Here is a 23235-nt window from a genome sequence, read left to right as displayed (position 1 = left end):
CATTGAGCCCAACCTACAGGAAAAGGCCAAAGGCAGAGAGTCCTCAGAGAGAAGTAGAGAAGGAAGATAAGAGGGTAAGAAAAGATACCAGAACAGAATAGAGTAAGAGGAAAGATCTAGAAAGACAGAGATGGAAGGAATGGAAGCTTTACAAAGATGAATCAAGATGGAAAGGAGGGGGAAATTACATTAAATGGGGATAGAAGATAAGACTTGGGAGAAAGTTTACCTAAAGAGAGCAAAAACAAAAACAGAAAATGAGACAGTGAAGGAAAAAACCAACAGATGTGAAACATGGTGTCAAGGGATGAAAAAAAAGGCAACAATTTGAAGGACAGCAGTCTTACACACACTCCTGTTTTACAGTCTGCTGAGGTTGGTCAGGGTAGTGGGGATCTTTTTGTTCAAAGAGAAAGCATATGGTCCTGAGGTGATCCTACAGTCTTTCACTGTCATTGTGAATTTTGACATTAAACCTGATCAGCCCCTCATTCTTCCCACTGCAGAATTAAAGTACAAGCTATTGACTTCAGAGGGACCGATGGGTAAGTGAATATTTCTGCAGGATAAATTTTTTGAGAGACAGTTAAAAAATGGTCTTGTTTGGCTAGAAAACCAAGACAGTTTCAACAGGAGTCAGAGAGAGAAAAAAATGTACATTATTTTTAAAAGTTTTTCTTCCACCTATTTGTACTTTATTACACTTTCTGTTGTAAAGCATAGAAACAACGCACAATGTATAAATGTCATTGATTTTGTGTTCCTAAGCCATTCACAGGTGGCCTTTCACACATCTTTCAAATGCCAGGACTGCTCACACTCTTTTAACTGAACAATTAGCCAAGAGGCATGGAAGAGCAGCCTTTTATTATTAAAGTTGAAGATTGGTGTGAGGGGAAATGATAGAAACATCTAAATGTCTCCAAATGGAGGTAACTAGGCAATTTAACTGAGCAATTAAACTTGATTGATGTGGGCAAATGAGGATTATGAAGATTTTTATGAAGCATATTTTTTTTCTCAGAGGACTAAATGTTAACCTTAAATACGGTCTTAAAAATGGTAGAAATATAAGGAAAAAATGTGAACAGCAAAATCTTTAAAAACAATAGCAATATATATATATAAAAGGGAATTGTGCTTATGCTTACTGTATAAACAGGCAGACATGAATCTTCTGGGGCTTTTGTGTTTAGTGGTTAAAGCTGGTGGGCATTAACATCATAACAATAAAAAAAGTTTTTATATAAGCTATAAAAAAAAAATTTTTACTCATGCTGGTTTCACTTTTGCCTCTTCATTTTTTTTAACATCTGTTTAGTCCAAACATCTACATCAAAATTTGAGATGTAAGAAGTCTGTTGTGAAAGATTCTGAAAAACAACATTATTTGTATGAGCTGCCCAAATTACAGTTGTAAAATCCTGTAACTGTTTAAACTACAAAAAACACACTTTCATCATAGTAGTTTTAGAGAGTAGGGAAAGAACAGTTAAAGGGAATGCATTCAGATTTAGGATAATAAAAGAGAAAGGTAGTCTCTCTGAAGACAAAGCTCAAGGCAGTACTGAAGACAATGCTGTAGCATCATCTGAGTCACAGACCAGAGCATTGTTGTTGTCTATAACCCTGTGCACTCTATTCATTGAACCCAGAGCTCTCCACCCTCTAGGAGTTAGTTGTCCAAGCACATATGAAACCTTTTTTTTGGTTGCTGTGGGTGCTGTCAGCTATTAAAAAGTGTTCCCAAGTTCTGTATGCTGCAGACTTCATTGTCAGCCCAAACATGCTGCTGTATCTCACTGGACAAGGATGTGCAGCTGCCAACAAGACGCTCTCAGTGTTATAAATACAAGTTGATGTTTGCTGTGGCGCTGACACCAGATCGATTGCTTTATTACCCCTCCTTGTATTCCTGAATTTCATTCCTGTATATTTGTGAAATGAAGTCTTTTTAAAAAGAGAAGAAATTCGCGCCTCTAGTCACTCTAGTCTCAAACCTAATAATAAGGAACTTGAAGAAAAGTTCTAGAGTGGAATTATTCATTGCACTTCTGAATAACTTGTGAACTATAGCTATGCATTGAAGTGTGACTGATGGGCACAGTGACATTTTAACCTGAAGATATCTTTTCTTCTGGTTCAGAAATTATAGCACTTGGCAGGGACTCAGTCCAAAAATAAAATAAAAGAATTACATGAGCATCAAAGTAGAGAAGTGTCTAGCACTATTACCTAGCCAAAATTTGCAACATCTGAGTTGGGTTTTAAAAGATACCTAGTTCTACATGCGGCTGCTTAGAACAATTTGAAAGGGCTGAGGTGAATGCAGCTTTAAATCACAGGCAAACAATTAAGTGGTATATAGTGGTATATGTATATTAAAATATACACTGGGTTTCCTAGAGATATTATAATATTCTAGGGGTAAAATAAAGGAAAAAAAAATCTGCCCTGTTCCAAGATTATACTCACAAGTATAGTTACTATTTTTATGCACTTGACAGCTCTGACATGGTGGTCCCACTGGCTACATAAAATCCATGTGCTGGTATCCATCACTGAGTTTAGAGCACAAACCTGGAATCGTTGTTACATAGAGGGATAGGACTCCACTGTCTTTAAGACTAAAGGAAGATCTGAACAAGTCTTAAATCTTACTCATTAACCCAGGGACAGCATCCAGCAGCCTGAAATGGAAAGGACCAACTTGCTTTCCTGGTAAAAACAGGCACAACCGTGGAATCGTTTTGTAATGCTCTGGCTGGCTGGTACTAAAAGGAAACTTCCAGACATACTTTTCATTTTTGCTGTGTCTTATTGATGTTCATATAGTTCAAGCAGTATGCTCGCCTGGAAGCTATCTGGTGTTACTACCTGTACAACCCATCATAAACAATCAGCCTCTGCTGACAACTCCATTTTTCAAGGAAGATAAAGTCAAACTCCTGCTGGTATGTGGCTTGGAAAAGCAAAAAGGATACTGTGTTACTGTAGGCAAACCCAGAATCTTTTTGTTTGGTGTTGAAAGAACCTCTCGGAAAGATGAATTCCCCTCTCTGAAGGAATGATTTAAGGTACTGTTGACCCTGCTTTTGAGGAGGGGATGAACTAAATTTTATCACAGTATAGTTTCAGCAGTGTTTTTCTTTCTTTTGTCTGATTTTACTTCTGGCTACAGCTATTCTGAAGGCAAGCACAGCAGTGTATTTCAGCAGAAGCAAATGAAACAAAAGGCAGAATCTTTCCAAGCTATTGCAAGTGGAGGGACTAAGCAACATACTGAGGCAGAATTATCTGGCTGTGAGCACACACAAGGGGCTATTTAAACAAAGGAAATTACTGTCATGTAATACAGTCCATGCCTTTTCAGCATTTTAGGAAGTAATGGATAACATTACTCCAATGGTTAAAAGGTATCATATCTTAATTGGATGGCATGATAGCTAGCAAGAGAAATCTTCACTTTCTCTCAGATTCTAGTGTGCTGGTGTTCTGTACTTACCTTTAAAGTTTTTGTTCCCCAAAAAAGGAAGGTTTGAAAAGTCAAACTAAAATTACTCCCCCATCTGACCTTTTAACCTCCTTTAGGCAGCTTTGTTGGCTTGCTTTATTGACACTTGCTCAATATTTCTTTTTCCTTGCCTTGTAACTTGCACTATGATACATGCTTGATGCCTTCAGTTTCCTGTTTCAAGCACAGTGACTATTTGTTGTTTTTGCAATGCCTAAAGTTAAAAGTTACCCTTGTGACTTCTGTTTATTCAGAGAGTATCTCAAAGTAATTTTTCATTCATTTTTGATTATTAGAATAGTCTCTCTTAGGGTCTAGATTTTGCATTCTGCATCCAGAGCTATGTAAAGCTGTAAGCATTACACCTTTTGCATGTGACAAAACTGATGTACAGGGAGGTTAAGTGCCATTCTGCACAGCTAAAATCTGAGATTTCAAAACTGAGATTGGAAAACAAAAAAAAATCAGAGTTCTTAACCCCTTTCCCCCTAGCCCTCCCTCACCCACCCCCCCCCCCCCCCCCAGTTTATATGGTTAGATCACCTGCCTCCCTCTTCAATGGGCCGAGTACTTGTCATTCTCTTAAAAAGTAGAACAAATGCTCTGGCACACCTGCGCTTCCATTATTCCTCATCCCTCTGTCATATTTTATGTTCCACCACTTGACTTTCCCAAGTGCCCTTCATTTCTATATTGAATTGCACACACATACACACACTTGTCTTGTATTCCTCTTTGAAAGATTTACTGGTGCTGATAGAAGTTCTCTGTACTGTCAGTCTCTGCAGAATAGACATAACTCCATAATGAGGGACAGTTGAGAGGTTAGAGGCCCAGGACGACAATCCAGAAACAGCTTGCAGGTTTTAAACCATCATACAGGGGCTAAGAAAGGAGATAATGAGCAATGGGTGGGATGGGCAAGGATGCTATTCAGAAAACGAATAGGCAGGAAATACAGCATGGTTAATGTTTACGATCATCATAATTGTGAATCTACTTGGCATCATCCTTGTATCCAAATATATTACACAGTATAAGAGCCTTACAACCATCTGTTTCAAACAAACCACATTTCCTACATTATGGCACATGATGGTACTTACAGTGTAACAATACAGAACCTCCTCCCCTTCTTCCCATTCCACCTACAGAAGCAAGCAAATCCTGGGACCCTCAAGGCAATATTTCTGTTAATTCTTATTTTTCATTTTTGTGCCCCAAACAAAACAATTTTGTTTTCCACATTCTAATTACCCACTCATATTAGTGCTTACATTTTGGATCATGTCTTTTCGCAGATTATCCTGTTCTACTCTTGTTAGCAGTCTGCACGTAGTCCTGAATTGTGTGTCCCTAGACTTCCAGCTGTATAAAAACAGCTGAACATATTAATCTTCCTCTTTAGGGAGAGGCTACATGTGAAGTTCATGCTTGATTATGGATTATTCAGATCGCTGTTATTTGGAGCTGCAATTACTATTTTCTTATTTGTTTGTTTAGCACAGTGGCATTCTCACTATGAAGCTGCAACATCATGAATATAAATTTTGAAGGCTTGGGACAGCTAAAAAATAAAATCCCTCTTTCAGGCCTAAGACAACTATTGTTATTCCACCATTTGTTGTTTGCAGTTGGCTTACCAAGTACAGTAAACCATAAAGCTTAGAGAAATCTCTTTATTAAATTAAATATCTTGTCTGTTCCCCCCTTTTCTTTTGCTGCCGTTTCCCTCACTGGTGAACATCGGTTCACAGTGGGACAGCAGCAGGTTGAGAGCTGTGGCCAGTCAGTGTAACATTTCAAAACACAAACTGAAAATGTGTTGTGATGTGAATGCCTACTGTTGATCTGTATGCGCTAATGCAGACTGTGGCTTGCTTTCACCATTAATGGGGTGAAAGAAACCTCAGCATGCACTTGCGAGTACTTCAGGATGCAGTGAAGCTTGTAGTTGTCATGAAAGTCTGAGGTGGCAGATGAAGGAAAGGAAAGAATTGCCCTCTAGAAGGAAAAGAGAAGGAAAAAATATCCGTCCTTTCTCTCCTGTCTTCTAATTTCATAAAAAAACCCACCCCAAAACAGAAAAACAAAGGTTGTGAAGAAATAAAATACCGAGTGAGCTGGGAGTTAAAATCTTACATTAAAGGACAAGGAGGAAACATTAGCAAATGTTTATGTTAGAATTATAATTCCCACTGTTTTCTCGACAGTTGTTTATTTTGGAGTTGACTCATTTGATGAAGACTGCAGTCCTTCTATCCCCAGCTTGCTTATGCCATGAGGTACAGGGTAGGGCTTCTGGAGAGCTCATCTGAAATGGCCTGTCTTTATAAGAATATTGTCCCTCTGGCATTATTTCATACTTTGTCTCTTTGTGAAACATCAAGTGATGTTTCACATTAGATGTCTGCTGGAACAAAGGACGTTTTAATGTGTTGCACAGTCTCACATAATGATCATTTAGTCATCTTTAGCATATTGGTCATCTCTGCCCATTCTGTATCTTCATGTTGGAAGGCAACATCAAGTTCAGTCAAGTCATTTGTATAACTTTTGTGTTTAGCATCATGTTGTTATTAGTGGAAGGTCACATTCTCCCCAAAAGACAGGACCAAATAAACATGTGTACCTTTGGCTCTTTGACATCCTTCCTTGTACCTAACAGCCCTTGCAATCAAGCTGATCAGGGCACTGGCAGAGGATTTAAAGGGCATGTAAACTGAGGTGTCAGAGCATTTATTCATAGTTCCTTTCCACTTTGTGTAGTTTTACACATTTCAGGTCAGTTGCTTAAAGTACAGTTAATGCTGCTTACAACAGCTAAAATTACTCACAAAATGGGAATAACATAACCCACATCTTGGGAATATCAACTGCCAAGGAGGTTGCAGGCAAGGCGTTAATGCCTGTGGAAGAAAACTCTTGCATGTACATTTGTGGTATTTGTAAACTCAGGTGAGCTTTACCCTCATGCTACTTGCAGGTAGATCCTTTCAGGATCTACACCATTCACCTTATAAATATCTGTTATTTTACCTACAGAAATATTTTATGAACAATTTCCTTTTGAATTTTTAGACTGATAGTATCACAGCAATTATATGTGCTTCAGAGAGAATTCTTTCCTTTCATGAATACTAGATATTGTATAATTAGGAAACCATAGACACAAGTATTCTCACCAAAAGAATTCCAGGTTTTCCAGTCAAAATTAATATGCATTCCTAGATAGGCTATGCTGGATCTTGAACCTGAATTGGTGTGACTTAGCCTATTTTCAGAATTTAAGTACTTTCCCCAAAGACTATGGCTTTTCAGACATATAGAAAGGAACATTTCATCTATGTCACCATCCTTAGATGCATCCAAATTTTTTTTTTTTTTTTAATGGAAGTGAGTGTGTCCAATTTACTTAAAAGGCTCCTGATTTATTGGTTGGTGTCTGCTGTGGATAATGCTTCACTCTACCAGAATTTTCTGCCTGACTCAAGGCTCTTTGGGGCCTGTGGGCAAAGTGCCGTTCCATATCACTGAGCAGTTCTCCTTTATTCATGACGAATGGGTCCAGCATAACACACCCTCTGGTCAACTCATCAATCAGCTGGGGGAAGAAGTTGTCTTCGGACATTCTGTAGAAACCTGGGTTGCTTGCACACAGACATATTGCCCTTCCGGCAAACATAAGAATGATTAAAGTCCCCCAAGAGTACTATGACCTGCAATCACAGGGTTTCCTCCATCTGTCTAAAGAAGGCTGCATCTGCTTCATCTCTCTGAGCAGACAGTCTGTGGCAGATACCTAATGTAACATCTTGTCTTGGCTTGTCTTCTTATCCTCAAGATCTCAACTGATTTGCCACCTGTTCCAAAGCAAAGCTCCACCTATTTGTGCTGATTATTTGCTAATTCCTGGCCTGGCCTCTGTAAGGATCTACATTCTGCTGCAGCGTTCAGGTCGTGTGAGCTGTCCCTTCTCAGCCTCACTAATGGCACTTTGAGGAATGCTTGTTTGAAGGAAGAATCTACTCAATGCCAGACTTGCCTAATGTTTCCCATAAACTTTTTTCTAGTTGAGGAGTTTTCCTCAAAAGGGTCTTGTTGAGAGATAAATGTATGGCCTTTTATATTGTATCTACTGTCTCACAAACCTTTGATTATCTGATAACACAAAATTCTGTTTAGAAACAAAGTTGGAGAACGTGACAGAATGGAAATATTTCTCCTTTTCCCAGCTTCTGACTTGTAGAACTAAGTGACAGAGAAATGAAAACAGATTAAAGACTAAATTAGACTTGTGGATATGAATTAGTATCCTTTTTGTTAAGTCTTCATTTAAATCTGAATGTGGGTTCTCATTTGTTTTAGTGTTTGTCTGTATCCTCCCTTCTCCATCCCCCTTCTTACTCTGACACACACACACTTTTATGCAGCATATAAAATTCATACACATATTTCAAGGTTTGATTGTCAGCATCAAGTACTCAGAATATCAAAGGGTCACCTTTGTCAGTAAGCAAAGGATGAGCATTTGCTTTCAAGCGCATCCATCAGGGAGTAGTCAGAAGCTGTTACTTGCCAAAGAAGCCTGATGTTTTATTCAACTATATCCCAGTAAAAACATTTCTGGATATTAGGCCAAGGTTTTTATTTTTTTATTTTGTTTTGTTTTGCTGTTCATCTTTCAGATAGATTCTCCCCTACCCCCACAGGAGAATAGAGGTTTTCATGGAATTAGAAACGTATGTGCTCATATACCTTAATTAAAGTGCTGTATTTGCTTACAATTTAATTATGAAGCATTTTTGAAAATTCATGATTCCAAAGAAAATATTTTGTCTGATTAAATAGAAAATTCCAACCACTGATAAAGAGTAATCAACTGTCTCTTGGTAAATTCCCAGAGAAATCAAAGATAAATAAAGCTGGACATATAATACGGACATTTCTCTACATTTACATATATATTTCACTAACTATACACATCACATAATTTAAAGACTAAGGCACATACACTAAAATTATTATTGAAGTGCATATTTGCTGAATATACTCTTTAAAAAAAAGAAATTTCTCCTAATCTCAAGAGAAGAGCTGCTGCCATCTTCTACTATATTAATTCCCTTTTCTGACTGACTAATGCAGTACAGGACAGAAGTCCCATAATAGTCAGTGGAAGGATACCAGGATATTGGAATTAACTTCCTCTGACTTGGAAAAAACCTGTAAAGGAAGTTGGTGCTCTTGAACTGTAGGCACAGTTCTAATTGAAAAATGGGGGGAACTTAGGTATGCATTCCTTTATGAACTCATTCTATTCCCACTGAATGTCATTACAAGTCAGGCACTTAATTTTCTTTAACCTCTCATATGACAACACACATATTCCTTTTCAAGGAATTTTATAGATACCTCAAAATGCTACTTTAGCTAATATAGCCAACCTCAGAATGCAGAGACCACTCTGCATACCCATCCAGACCTTTGGTGACAGTAACCATCAGGAGGATAATAACAATAATGTTAGATTTACTACCATTGCAGCTGTGTTAAGGAAGGGCCACCGCCCCACCCTCTAAATACTGTGGCAAAGCCACAGTGTTGCTGTTCTTGATTCCAGTTAAATTATATTTAGTCATTCCATAAACACAGAACAAATTACACCCAAGATTCTCAAATCATGTTATAATCATTACATACAGAACTGGACATTGTAAACATTTTACTGCAGGAAGAATGTAGAAGCATCAAATAGTGATCTAAAATCAGACAGGATGACTGTGACAAAGGCCATATTAAAACTTGACAGTGTATTTGTGGCTACAAGCCTGCCTTTCCCTTACATATCTTGTGTTTTTGTCAAAGAGATACTCTTAAAGCTGCTTCACTCCTTGTTTGTATGTTTTTTGTATACCAAGAAAATCATCAGTGATATCTCAAACTAAGTGTCCCATTCAGTCTTTAAGACTCAATGCTGGACGCCAGTGACTGACCATCCAGTTAAGGTGGAAGATTTGCAGTGCTAGCAATGTCTGTCTCCTAAAATGACTTGTACAGCTCTTTCAAGAGTTCAGAGGCTTGAATTTTCATTCCTGATCACTGAATTGTATGCACTAGATAAAATAATTTTTTTAATCTATTCTAATATTCTGCTCAGCTATTCGAGAGAGTTTTCCTATTACCTGAGGTAGGTTGTGAGAAGTCTGAAGTTGGCTAAGCCATTTTTACTTTTTAGTAAGTTAATGCTGATGTCTCAACTAAAGCAAATCCTCATGTCTACCACGTTCTTTTGCTACCCCACAGTTTGAAAACACTGGCAAGAAGAAACAATTCTTGTTTTGACAAAGAAATCCAGATGTTTAAATAGATGGACCAAAAGCATAAAACAGGGATTTTAAACTGCCTTGGCCTTTCTTGAGAGAAGAACAAGATCTTCATGCTTTTGTGAGGGTAACTGTGCAAGTCTGTATAATGCTCTATTGTTATCATCACTACTGTTTAGCTGAAGAGAGCTCTTTGATCTTTCAAAGGCATAATGAAGCCCAACTTCTTTAAGTAAAACTGGGAAAATTCAGTATATAACCATGGATTTTTTTTATTTTTTTTTAAGAAAGAGGTCAGTTATTACTCAGAGTCAGAATTGTTTTGAGTTCCTTAGAGTCTTAAAGGAAGACTGCTTCTTTCTAGTGTTATACAGTAGTTCAAAGAAAAACAAGAAGTTTGATAAAAGGACATGAAACTCAAGGGCCCATTTGTATAGAGATCAGACTTGACACCATGGTCTCTTGTTCCTAACAAATTAAAGACCTATTTGTCTTTGTAAAGGCAAACTCTGTAAATTCCTGCTATAATTTGGTTTAGAGATAATAGGAAGAGGAACAAATAAACTGCATTACCACAGAAGTGCTAAGCAGCACTCAGCTCAAGAGAACATGGAGATCTCTTTACCTAGTTTGAAGCTTTGCCAGATATTCATTAAGATCTGATAATCAGTTGCCTCTAGAGAGTAGGGCTGTCAGAATAAGGTACCTTGCTAGTTTGGTGTACTGCAGCAAAGGATAAAAGCTCTTGTGCCACTGTCCCTGTTAAATCACAAGGAAGAGCAGAAGCAGCTGGGGAACCCAAGAGGGAGAAGACTTGAGAGGTCCCAGGCAATGTTGAAAGGATTGACATATTCCAGTTGAATTTTTGCAAAGCTGATTAGCTGTGGCTGCATGTTTGCACTTCAGGTTAGAAAACCCATTTATGATTTTGAAGGGTGTGTAATAAAGGTGCGAGTCACCAGAGTGTGGATGTTTATTCTTAGCTCCATACATTTAAAACAGAACACCAAGTTCCCAACTACGCTTTGGGCAGCCTGTTCCTTAAACCAAGGAAAAAACTCAACATCAGCCAAATTGTAGTCCCTGTCTGTCTCAGCCCATGTGGCCTCCCATATGGCCCTCACAGAAAGAGGCTTCCAGCCTGCCTGGACCTTCTAGCCTGCCTGAAGGGTGTGTGAGCCTCAGGTTCCAAAGTGAGAGAACTTGTTACATCTTGTGATGTAGTGGCAAATTCTTATTCCATTCCCCTTTATATTTCTTATTATTTTTATTTTTTTCACTCCAGCACCCTCTATTCTTATTATAGTGACATTTCTGTGTTCTATTGGTTTTGAAATCAAATGCCACCATCTTTTATACTCACTTTGCCTTTTAAGTACCTGTTTGATTCTGAGTCTTGAAATATGCTTAGTGCTTTTTGATCTGTTCATTTTCTGAATTCGTTTATCTCTATAAAACTGGTTTTAGCCTCTCTTGGTGTCATTCATTTACAGGGAACCAATTGTCACTGCTACTTTTGCAAATGAATAAGAAAGTTCACTGACATTTTGATACTCTCAAGAAACAGAAAGACAGCATCACTGTGATGTGTTTTTTTTAATTCTCCTGCAATTCTTAATATCAGGACAATATGTTTTGCAGATGATAGTGCTGTTGCTGAGTGTTTATAGCTTTTTTCCCTGTTTACAGTGGGTGCAATTTTAGCTTTTTCATTGTTGTTCTTGAATCTTATGACTGCTTTCTTTTTTGTTTTCTTTTAAAAAGCCAGTATTTAGGCTAAAGGTTACCCTTAGAGAATATTTTTTGTGTTACCCTTTGCATGTTATACACTGAGGTGGTTATCTTATTAAAGCATTTGACTTATGTTTAATAGTTCCAGTATTGAATTCCCATATCCTTTACCATTTTTTCTTATTATTATTTCAATATTTACTGAGTTTTTCTGCTAATCTGCCTGTTTGAATGCAACCAGGGTTGATACGCTTTTTGTAAACAAGGCAGATATGTTCTTTCTATAAAAACACAGCCTGCTATATATTATTATATTAATAGGATTCCACAGCTGAATGAGCCAGGTTTTGAGATATTCTTGTGTTTGCTATACTAACTCTGATGGATCAAAAATGTAAGCAAAATCAAAGAGACATAGTATATTTTTCAGTAACTCCAAAGAAACCAACACCCTAAAATGCAGGAACCTACCATAACCTCAGTAATTTTTCAGTGCTCTATTTCATTACTTTTTATAGATGTAATGTTTTCAGTCAAGATTTGGACGACTCGATGATCCTAATAAATCCCTTCCAACTCAACATATTCAGTGATTCTATGATTCTTGATTTCAGTCTTACCCTTTATTATGAGAATATGTTACAGTAGAAAAGAGAGGTATTGAAAATGGGAGGAATAGAAATAGGAAAAAAATGCAGTGTTCATGAAATAGGAGTTACTAAGAAAAAAAATCTAATAGACAATGCATGCTCATAAAATGGAAGGAGAAGGAACAGAAGAAGGTGAAGAAAACTGAATGTTTTAGTCTGGAAGAACTAGTTTGATACAGGAATGAAAATAGTAGATCTTTGTACTCATTTCTAACGCAGATAGGAAAATATTAACATTGTTGTTCCAAGATCTATGTCTACTTGTACAGAAGGAAGGCCAATTGAAATGCAGCAATTACAGAAAACCAGCTAGGAGCATCAGCCCTTCATCTCTGGCCTTTTCTTCACTGGCTCTTTTTGGAATCCACTTGACTTGAAAACAAGATACTGAGGTTGTAAACAGGTTTTCAGCTGAGAGCTCAGAAGTGCCTATTTTGCAAGCAAGGATTGTATATAAGCTTGGGGTCTAGCAAAACAAAAAACAAAACCTAGAGCATATGGAATTATTATCTGTAAATGCAGTATGAGGAAGAATGTATGTATGTGGGAGGAGGCTCTTAAAAACAAAAACATAACATTGGTGCAAGAACAACAGATCCAGTTTGGGATACAAGATCTTTTCTACTCTCCTGAGCAGCTATTTCTTTGAATGGGAACTGTGAACCTGTTGCAGTTTTTTCTTTGCTAGGTATGGCGAGAATCAAGCAAGATAAAACTACATTAATAAACTCAAACACTCAGGAATCAGTCACACTGAACCATATTCAGGTTTACTATATTAACTATGGTATAGGAACTGCACTTATCATACTAAACCAATCACTTACTAAAGTTAACCAATTCAGTTACTCCATAAACTGTGACATCTGTCAAGCCAAGAAAATGATGAAAAATGAAGACTACTGATGGCTTAGGACAGCAGATCTCAGGTTAGTGATGGGATACAGAAGAGTGTGAATCAACTTTAAGTATCTATGGTAACAGTTTAAACACAGTCCCTGTGTGAAAGCATTGTTCCTAACATCTGTACATTAGGCATCGTGATGCTGTGATCTTCTAGCACAGGGTCTGCTTGCCTTTCTTTCTAATCTTATCAAATTTTTTTTTTATCATTTTATTTTCTTTGAAAATGGCAGTGTTTGAATCTTACTTCAAAGCCTGTCTCTCCACTTTTGAGGCCATAGAGTATAAATCTTACTATAATCAAATTGCTTCATATAAGAATGGAAAGGAATCATCTCTTTGAGTTAGTGTAAGCACCAAGAAGACTTAGAATCACTGTAGCATCTTTCTCCATTGTCTTCAAAATTAATTTTAAGCATCTAGCCATCCAATCATCAGGTTCAGCAGTCTAGCCTCTATTTCTTCCCATTGGCCTCCTTTAAATAGCTCTGTAGGCCATCAACTTATTAGAATTTAATTTTATAGAGGAATAAAGGTGTAAAAATCATTAATCTCATGTACAGTTTGAAGAGCAGTAGCTACATCAGGCAAATAAATCTACTTTTTGCCTTGACTAGCTGGTCAGCTGGCTGTTCCATAGATACACACATAAACCACCAACTATGGCCGGTGGTGGCTCTTCTCCAGGAATCATGTAAGGAACATGAGAAGTAGCACCATTTTGCAGTTTCTAGAAGATTTAAGGACAAAGGCCAGAGCAGGAAGTATCCAGCACCATGCAGTGAGGTGAGTGATATGAGGGAAACAGGAGGCTTTGGCTTAGGGCTGAGACAGATAGGTTATGTGGTCTATGGAAGGATCCAGAGCTTAACAGGATTGAGACCAAAAACACATGGCACACACATCCATGGGAAATGTGGCATTTCTGGTGATGCTGGATCTCTTAGTGAACCTTCTGGAATATCTTCTGGAAGAAAGGATCTTTTATGTCTTGAAATAAATTATCTGTGTAGGTGTTTGCCCTGATGATGCATGATATACTTTGTGTATATGGAGGTATATGGAACCCGTGTGTAGTGTTTGGGGGTTATCTTTTGTGTGTTAGAAAGAAGCGTATACTTAAACTTCACCGAAATACATATAAATACTTACTACCTAAAGTGCAAAGCCAGTGACATTTTCCTTTTAACACAGAGTCACCAAGTAGAATAAAAAGTTTGGTGCTGATTATTTGATGATAGTAAAGGAGTTGGTTATTATAGTAATTGAGGGTTGTTGTTGATGCTGTAGAGGTAAGGAACACCAGGAGAGCCAAGGAAGAGTGCAAGGTTGTTATTACTTTTACAATTACAGTATTAGCAGTCTCTTTTCACATGCTTTGTTTTTTCTAAATGCTTCAGTGTATGCACTGTATAACCTCAAGCAATGCATGTAGTTGAATTTGTTTGTTACTAGACAGTATTTTGGTGTTTGGATATAGTAAATTCAGAGTGAAATCATGTGCTATGAATACTCCCAGGAGTAAAACCATGTTTCTCTTTGTTAGCTAACATCCAACTGCTTGCTTACTATTTTAATAGTTTGTCTCTATTTCATTAATGTGTTAGGAGACAAAAATGGGACCACACCAACCCCAGAATATCAAGTCAATCTTAAAAACGCAAACAAATAATAAGATGCAACAGACAGCTTATTTGTGCATAATTGTAGTTTGATGGTTCAGTGTGTACATCCCAAGGTCAATTGACTTTGATCTTTGCAGAGATTCAGTACCTGCTCTGGAATTCAGCAACAAGCATGTAACATTCACAAAAGGGAAAGGAACTTGGTCTGTAGGGTGAATAGAAAACCATTTTACCTACTGAATTGCCAGGTATCGTAACCAGCAATATGACATTAGTGGGAGCTAAACTGCAATTTACAGCTGTCTTTCATAACCTAAAGCCACTTCATAAATGAGATTAACTATGCTGTTTAAATCAGTGTTACAGAATGAGGTAGAGGAGGGGTGTTATTTGACTCTGGAGAATAGTCATGGCCTGCAATTTCAATTTTTTGGAATTTAATTACCACAGCTGTAAAAGTACATTTTCAGTACAACCTTGTTACAAATATCCATGCTAGAAAGCCACTTCTCTCTGGTGTATTCCATTTAAACAGTCAAAAAAGTTAGTGGTTAGTCTTAACCTATTAATACATACGGGATCTCACTTCAATTATTCGGTTTTGCTCCTGATGTTTCATACCAAGGTGAATTTAACATGTTGAGAGAAGGACCCCGAGTTCACCACCCAGGCCTGACTGTCCCTCTCCTCATGCCCAAGACCCCAGGTCAGCCACATGGCCCTGGCCCAGAAACACCACAGCAGGGCCAGTCTCCAGCTCCTGACAGCCCTGCCCAGCCATCACCATTCCCAGGAGTTCCCAGTACCCAGCACTGGGGCTCTCCTGGTCACCTGTGGCTGCCCTGCTCCTGTCTGGGGTGTTGGGACAGACCATGGCTGCCAGGCCCTGCCATTGCCCGCCTGGGGACATGCTGTTCCCTGTGCCACAGCAGTTTATAGCCTTGCTGCAAAAGCACTTGGAAGATGCCTTTAAATTCTTCCCATTTGCTTTGCTGAAGGAATTCCTCTGTGTAGAATGGATCCAACTTAATTCTTAAAATCCCGGTAAAATTTTCCTGGAGTATTACTTTTAAATGAAGCAGTGCTATCTGTTGGAGATGAACACAAATGCTCTCAATATATTCAGTCCAGAAATAAATTAAAAAATAAAATGTTTGTATAAAAATACTTTAAGCAGAGATTCCTCTTCCCTTTTCTTTGGCATTCTGTCAAAGACAGTCCATTGCCTCTACCCTGGGAGATTTTGGAAAGCTCTGCCAAAGGCACTGTGGAGAACAAAGGTACTCTGGATTGTGGCTAACTTTAAGAAAAAAAAACAAAACAAAAAACCAAACGGCTTTCACTTTAAAGTAATTATGTGTATGACAACAAGGAGAATGCCCAATCCAAGGAGCTATTGCTGCAGTCCTGAGTGTACTTAAAACACCTCTTACTTCAGGAGGAATGCAGCCTTCCCCATGTCCAGGCAGTTGTATTTAAATGGTTTGGGCCAGGACATTTGGGAGGAACAGAAGCCAGAGGCTGGAGAGTTTTTATCTGACCATAAGTCATTAAAAGCAAACCAGATGGTTCACTTTACAGTGGTATTAAAGTAAAATGAGTAAAAGTATGCCTAAGGCATAGTAAAATCTTTAATTTGTCATTCATCCTCAGCCTTAGCCAGTGATTGATGGGCAATGTCAGGAGTGTCCAGATTAGATTCTGAATGAATCAATTCATTATAATATTAATACAGTGCAATTGCTGATGCATTTACTTTTTATTGCTTAGACTTAGTTCTTCACCATTTTGCTTACCTTTGAGGTATTGCTCAGTTCAGCCACCAACTGAAATGCATGCCAGTAACACTGAGTTCTGACAGAAGTAAAAAATCTGCCCTGAAGTGGAGTACTTAAAAAATTGGCTGTATGAACTTTGTGTTGAGGAATGGTTATATGATACAGCCCAGATTACATGAAGGCTGTGTCCCAAACGTCTTATTCTATCCCATGACCGTCTGCCATGGCCCTTTTATTTGACTAACTTTATGAAGAGGATAATGGACACCTTTTTGCAATGTGGAAAAGTAAACAGAGTGAAGCTATAAGATCTTGTATTGGCTAGCAAGAGTCCTGCTAAAAGCATCTGCAGTGTAATTTATGCACATACTTCATTACAGCAAACTTTCTTTGCAATGAGGTGTCCGTGTAGTGAAAAATAACTTCGACATAAAAGGAAAATGGGGTTGTTATTACCACTCATTTCATCCTCATAACCTCACACTGGTATTAAGTTTTATATACAAAATGCATCAACTGTATTTTTAAGTACATCTCACCTCCAGGCCTTTCTTCAGGACTCAATTTGTACCATTTTTTTGTCCTTTAATTTTATTTGCAAATTTATCTTTTAACATGGTAACAGTAGCAATTTCCCTCTTCATCTAGGTCACACAAACAAAATATTACTTCCAAGATAAACTGACATTTAATAAAAAATAAAAAAGAAGATTGTCTTTTTCTGGGTAGAATTTTTCTACCAAACAAACTGTCAAGGACAGATAAAGTAATCTAAAATAATAATTTATTTTTTTCAATATTTTCTTCATAAGGCAATGTTGCAAATTTGTCATTTGTGAGAAATTTTTCTAGAGATCTGCTTGATCTTTTTTTTTTAATATATAAAAGATTTTTTTTTTTTTTCTGAATAGAAGAGAATGAAATTCAAACTATTTTGGTAATGTCGTTATTGTCCCAGCAATTAAGCAGGTGATGTGATTTTTGTCCCACAAAAATCTTTGAGCAAGAGCTATCCTCCTTTACTGAAAACAAATAGATTTCAGTCATCCTCTTAGAGACCCTTTTGTGAACCAGGATGATGAGGCCACACATGATGATATGCTGTACATTCCTTGTTGGTTTGAAGAGCAAGTATTCAGCCAGCCTTAGCTCTCTGTAATATACATAGAGGACATGACCTCCCGCAGGTCAGACTCTTAGAGTAAATAATCCACATACAGCCTGGGTAGCTGTTAGCACTTAGTTTGTTCAGTCATGTCTTAGGAAAATTGTAAAACTAAAGATACTGAGGTTGGAAAGGATTTTGTCAGAGGGAGCATTTCTCAAAAGAGAGCGGTTTAGATGGTGGTCTAAAGATTGAACCATGGATGAGGATCACCTCATTCTTAGTGTTGATGACACTGAGGTGGACTTTGTCTCAGTATCCAGAGTCATGGCTGGTCTTACACAGGTGGGTTAATTTTGGAGGAGAAGTGGAAATTTAATAAACAATTGACAGGAAAAAAATCATGCAAGTTTCCATTTTTAGTTCTTGAAGTAGTCTAGGCTAGTTAAAGAATATTACGAAAAACTATTCCCAGTGGTTCCAACACCTTTTCTGTCTTGACCTTTTTTTTGCTATTTTGTTCGTTGAAACCAAGTTTAATTAAAACGATGATAAAAATTAACTTGGGAGTTCAGCCTTTACCAAGTCTCAAAACAGCACTATTCCGTGACTCATACAAATTAATGATAGTCTGTTACTGAGGGCTGTTTTTGTCCCATTCTGATATAGACAAAGTTAAACAGGTTTTCGAGGCAAACAGAAGTTGAATTTTTGATGTGAAACAATCATAAAAATACACGGTTTTAAAATAAAATTATTTTCATGCCTTTTCTGTTGCAGGCTGCTTTTGAGGAAAGTTCCATTCAAATAACCTATTGAAATTACTTCCTGCAGTAGACTTCCAGTCTGACTTCTTAGCAAGCTGGTCTGATAGATGTTTTTTAGAGTCTGAAGTTATGTCTAGTAAATAATATAATTCCTCTAGGTCCCCTGGTCAAGGAAATTGGCCAACTGAATAGGACTCAAGAGACCTAAATTCTATTCCAAATTTAAAGGTTAGCCTTCTGGGAAACTTTGTTATCCAAAAAATAAAGCAAATTATATTGACTGGTTTTGTGAAGGGATGTGAAATCTGTTTATGAAAAATTCTGCACAGAACCTACTAGAATATTGCTATTCTTATTATCAAGAGAAAGAGCTCCGTGCAAAATTGCACGGAATGCCCATTTTCTCCCTGAAGAAGAAAACTAAGAAGAGTGCTTCAGCATGTCTGCTAATGATTAACCATGTCACAGTTAAAAATATTTTGTATTATTGGACAGTCTTGGAATGTGTGGTGATAGAGAGTTTTGCCCTTAAAGGCAGACTTTTTGCACAGAACGTGCTTTCTCTAGGGATCACTGGCATATGCACACACAGTGGAGCACTGTGCCACCAAGTGTGTTGTCTGTGGATTTCTGATTTGAGCAGAAAGTTGGAGGAAACCCAAAACATAGACCATATGGTCATGCTGGAGGCTGTCCTTCCAGCATGGTAGGGGCATAGCCAAGCACAGCTGGAATCTATGCCAAGATTCTTTAAACCTACAAATCTTACTGTCCTCTGCATTCTATCCAGCAATGCTAAGTGCTTTGCAAAACACTCAACCAGGGGTTTTCTCCCTAACTTTTCAAGAAAAGATAAGCAAAGAGCTGGCTGAGAAAATCCAGTTCTCCTGATTCATAAACATGTTTTGTCTATGAAAGAAACAATTTACAGTAATCTGCTACCTAACAGATTTTTTTCTCCCATTAACTTCATTACCTATGCTCTCACATTAGAAGCCATTTTAATGTTTCAATTTTTTTTATTTTTATTTTCTCTAATGTAACGATAAAATAAGTTGTAGTTGAGTAGTCTGGATTTTAAAGCCAGGGGAATAAATGAGGCTTTATCAAGGAATGCCCATAAGTATATGATTTAATCAGTTACACCTTTGGTGTCACTCAACAACATTCCAGGAGATGTGGAAATCATCTGGGGAAATAAAAGATGATGGTTCAGGCAGCTCATGTATGCTAATTACCATCATTCTTTTTTTTCCCTTTCCCCCACCGTGTTTCAGCTTCTCCCATGCTCCTTTAGATAAGGCAACTGATCACTTCCAATGCTGTAATGGTCTGTTATATCTGCCTGTCTCTGCCCTTAGTTTGCCAGATCTGTGAATGCATGTGTTTATCTGCTGTTTGTGTATGTGTTTGGTAGGTTATTTTATTGTGCACTATATGATATATTACATAATGTCCATGGGGAATAAGAGCCAAGCACCCAGAATTTAACTCAAGAAGCGGCTTGACTGGCTACTTTTTAATTCTTTGCTTACTGCCATTCCCAAACCCACTGTTTTTTCACTATAGGATATCATTGCCCTGTATTGTAACCCAATATTCCCAGGATTCCACCTAAGCCACTAGCATTTGGATTTGATTGATATATATTTAGCTTGGAAAAGTGGTGTGCAGCTTCAGTTCATGGTTATCCTCAGGCAATTTCTTATAATATTGAAGACCATTTCAATTCTGACATCAAGACGCAACTCTATCTATTCACTGCTTCTACTGTAGTATCAACTCATTTCCCAAAAGCAGTGTACAGCCTTCTGGCTGAGTATTACTGATAGGAAAGCATATATCATGATATAGGTTAAAGTATCTAGAATTGTGTCCCAATTACTTATTTATTTTCCTTTTTTTTTTTTTTTTTTTATTCCCATTTCACCACCAGCTGCATTCAGACCAGGATAAAGGAGACGGATCACTTAAATACATCCTTTCTGGAGATGGAGCAGGAGACCTCTTCATTATCAATGAAAACACTGGTGACATCCAGGCCACAAAAAGACTAGACAGGGAAGAAAAGCCTGTGTACATACTCCGTGCCCAGGCTATAAACAGAAGGACTGGAAGACCAGTGGAACCAGAATCTGAGTTCATCATTAAGATCCATGATATCAATGACAATGAGCCAATGTTTACAAAGGACGTTTACAATGCCAGCATTCCCGAAATGTCAGATGTTGGTAGGTGTTAACTAATAACTGATTTCAGTGTCTGATCTTGCTTCTTTCTGTGGAGTAAGTAAGGGCCCAGCATTTACAGGTGTTGGATAGAGACATCTGCTGTTTGAGTCTGGATTAAAAGCACCTGAGACATAGAAGAAAATAAAAATAAAAATTCAGGAAAATAGTGGCAACTGTTTGCTAGAATCAGAGGTGTCAGCTGGATGAAACATGCTCCCTCTGTTGTACCACAAAAAAATGCAAGTTAATACAACCTGGTTTAATGCCAATGAAAGTGAGTTGAGCTCTGTTACATGGTACCTGAGTTTAATACATATTAGTAATATGGGATTTCATGGTCATCTCTGTCAATACCACTCCAAGATCTGTTCAGCAACCCTTATTTAGTTCAGGAAGATAAACAAAATGGAAAAGGGCAGGTACAGGAAAAGGGGTTGTACACATTTCTGTCACCCACTGGTTCTGAGATATGCCATTAGCTTCCTATGACCTTTGTTATTCTTTCCATGCAAAAGAAAAGAGCTTCAAAGTCCCTTGAAGTCCACTGAAATCTTTCTATTGATTTAAAATATATTGAGCTGTAAAAATTGACAAGACAAGAAAAAAAATAAAATAACTTCTCTGGAAAATGATTTTAAGATAAGATCTTTTCCGGAGAAGCTGACAGGTTTTGATTTTTGATTCTTAGGGAGGTCATTTTGATTTCTTTGTCAGAGAGCAATGGACGTTTGAATTCCAAGAAGCACATTTCTAATTTGAAATAATGTCCAGGGAGAGAAGCATTAATTAATCATGATCAACAATGAGATTTAAATTAAGCTCAAGCAATATGAAAATAAAGACTTCGGGGCATACAGTCTCCCCTCATTCATAGGACTTATTACATGGATGAAAACTCATCTGGTGAAGTGAGAACCTAGTATTCACATTTTAATACTTTGTGAACACTTCATCCACAAATGGTTTTAAATGCCAGAATCTAAGCTAATTTTTTATGTTTCTTAACACTCTGTCTAAGATTCAACACCACTTCTTTCTCTGGAAGACACATGAAGAACCATATTTACATTCTTATGTCAAATACCTTACAAGTATGAGTAGATTTGCAAAAGTATGTTCTTGACCTAGATTCAAATTCTGAATGCTTACAATATCTGGAGAGGGATACATTTCTGTTTCCTTCATGAGAAACATGATGAAGGATCCACATACCTGATCAATAACTATGTTTGAATGAGTTGAGAATAAGACAGGTATCATTTTGAGTTTATGTCCCTCATGACCAGAGAAAATTCTACAAAATAAGAATATTTCTAACTTCTTGCCACAAGTCTGACCTGAACATGAATTATTTTTTTCTCTACATCATAATCTGTCTTGGCCATGAAAAGAATCTATTAATTTTTGTTTTCTTTAATTTTTCATTTCAGGTACCTTTGTTGTGCAAGTCACTGCGACTGATGCCGATGACCCTACATATGGGAACAGTGCTAAAGTTGTCTACAGCATTCTCCAGGGACAACCATATTTCTCCGTTGAATCTGAGACAGGTCAGGGGACCTTATCTGTCATTCTGTGACAATGTCTGTAATTCAAAATGACACGCTAAGCCGAGCTAGGATATATTGCCAAAAAAACTTTGAAGAGATTACATCTTACTCAGTGCAAAATCTGACAAATTTAGTAGAGCGATACATCTGTAAACATGACACCTACATTATTTTAATCTTACCAGCAAAGTCTAATAAATACAATTAGTACTGGATGTGAACCAGTTTTCAATCATTTTTAACAAGCAGTGGGTACAGAGACTGCAGTGGATGCTTAAATTAAACCAAATAGGTTGGCTTTTAGATGAAAGAGAGAAACAGGTGGGTGTGGAAAAAAGTGCTTAATCCTCATAGATCTTCATAATGGCTAAATTAAGACTGAGGGTTTGTTCAGGTGAGTTTTTTTTTTCTCCGTCTGCTTCTTCAGAACTTGTTTAAAGTCATTATAATTTCTGTACATATGCAACATATCACTTTAATGCTAATTTTATGAAAGAAATCTTAATTAAGAGTAATGATAGAAGAGGTAAAATTGACTGTTGCGCTAAACTAGAAGATCACAAATAGAATCCCAAAGTTCTGAGTTCTGTTTTTGGAAGATGTTTAAATTATACACAGTGACTGGAATTTTTAATGGTCTGACTAACAGACAGCTTTGGAGCCTCTGCATGTACAACATATGTATGCTGGCTGACTGAATCTGGTGTACCATTGACTACCTGACTACATAGTCTCTTCCTAAGATTTTTGACTAATTTTTCCAAAAATAAACAAACCATTTAAAGAAACCCCTTCAGTGTTAACATCCACTGTGTTAGGTTGCTGGAAGCTAGGGAAATCAGTTCTCCTCAGCATCCTTACAGGAAAGAAATAGACTATCCCAGACAACTCATCAGGTTTAGGATTGTTTCTTATATAAATCTTAGCGAATCAGGCAGGGAACAGGAAGGAGAGACCATATGTCTCAAAGTGAAACTTGAGTTGAAAGGGTGTACACAATTCTGAAAAGAGGGAGAGCCAAGATCAAAGGGAGCTTCACTTCAAGCGTAAGGTATTAG

General features: G+C 37.5%; 1 protein-coding gene across 1 annotated transcript in view; it reads left to right on the top strand.

Annotated features, from left to right (window-relative positions):
* CDH6 (cadherin 6) overlaps positions 1-23235 on the top strand; it is a 103410-nt gene that overhangs the window by 53069 nt on the left and 27106 nt on the right. The window contains exons 3-4 of the mRNA XM_058833195.1: positions 20333-20627; positions 22058-22177. Coding sequence (XP_058689178.1) covers positions 20333-20627; positions 22058-22177 — 415 coding nt within the window. The remainder of the gene's footprint in view (positions 1-20332; positions 20628-22057; positions 22178-23235) is intronic.

This window comes from Poecile atricapillus, chromosome 2, assembly GCF_030490865.1.
Source record: "Poecile atricapillus isolate bPoeAtr1 chromosome 2, bPoeAtr1.hap1, whole genome shotgun sequence".
In the NCBI taxonomy this organism is placed as follows: Eukaryota; Metazoa; Chordata; class Aves; order Passeriformes; family Paridae; genus Poecile; species Poecile atricapillus.
This window is presented reverse-complemented; position numbering and strand designations above follow the sequence as displayed.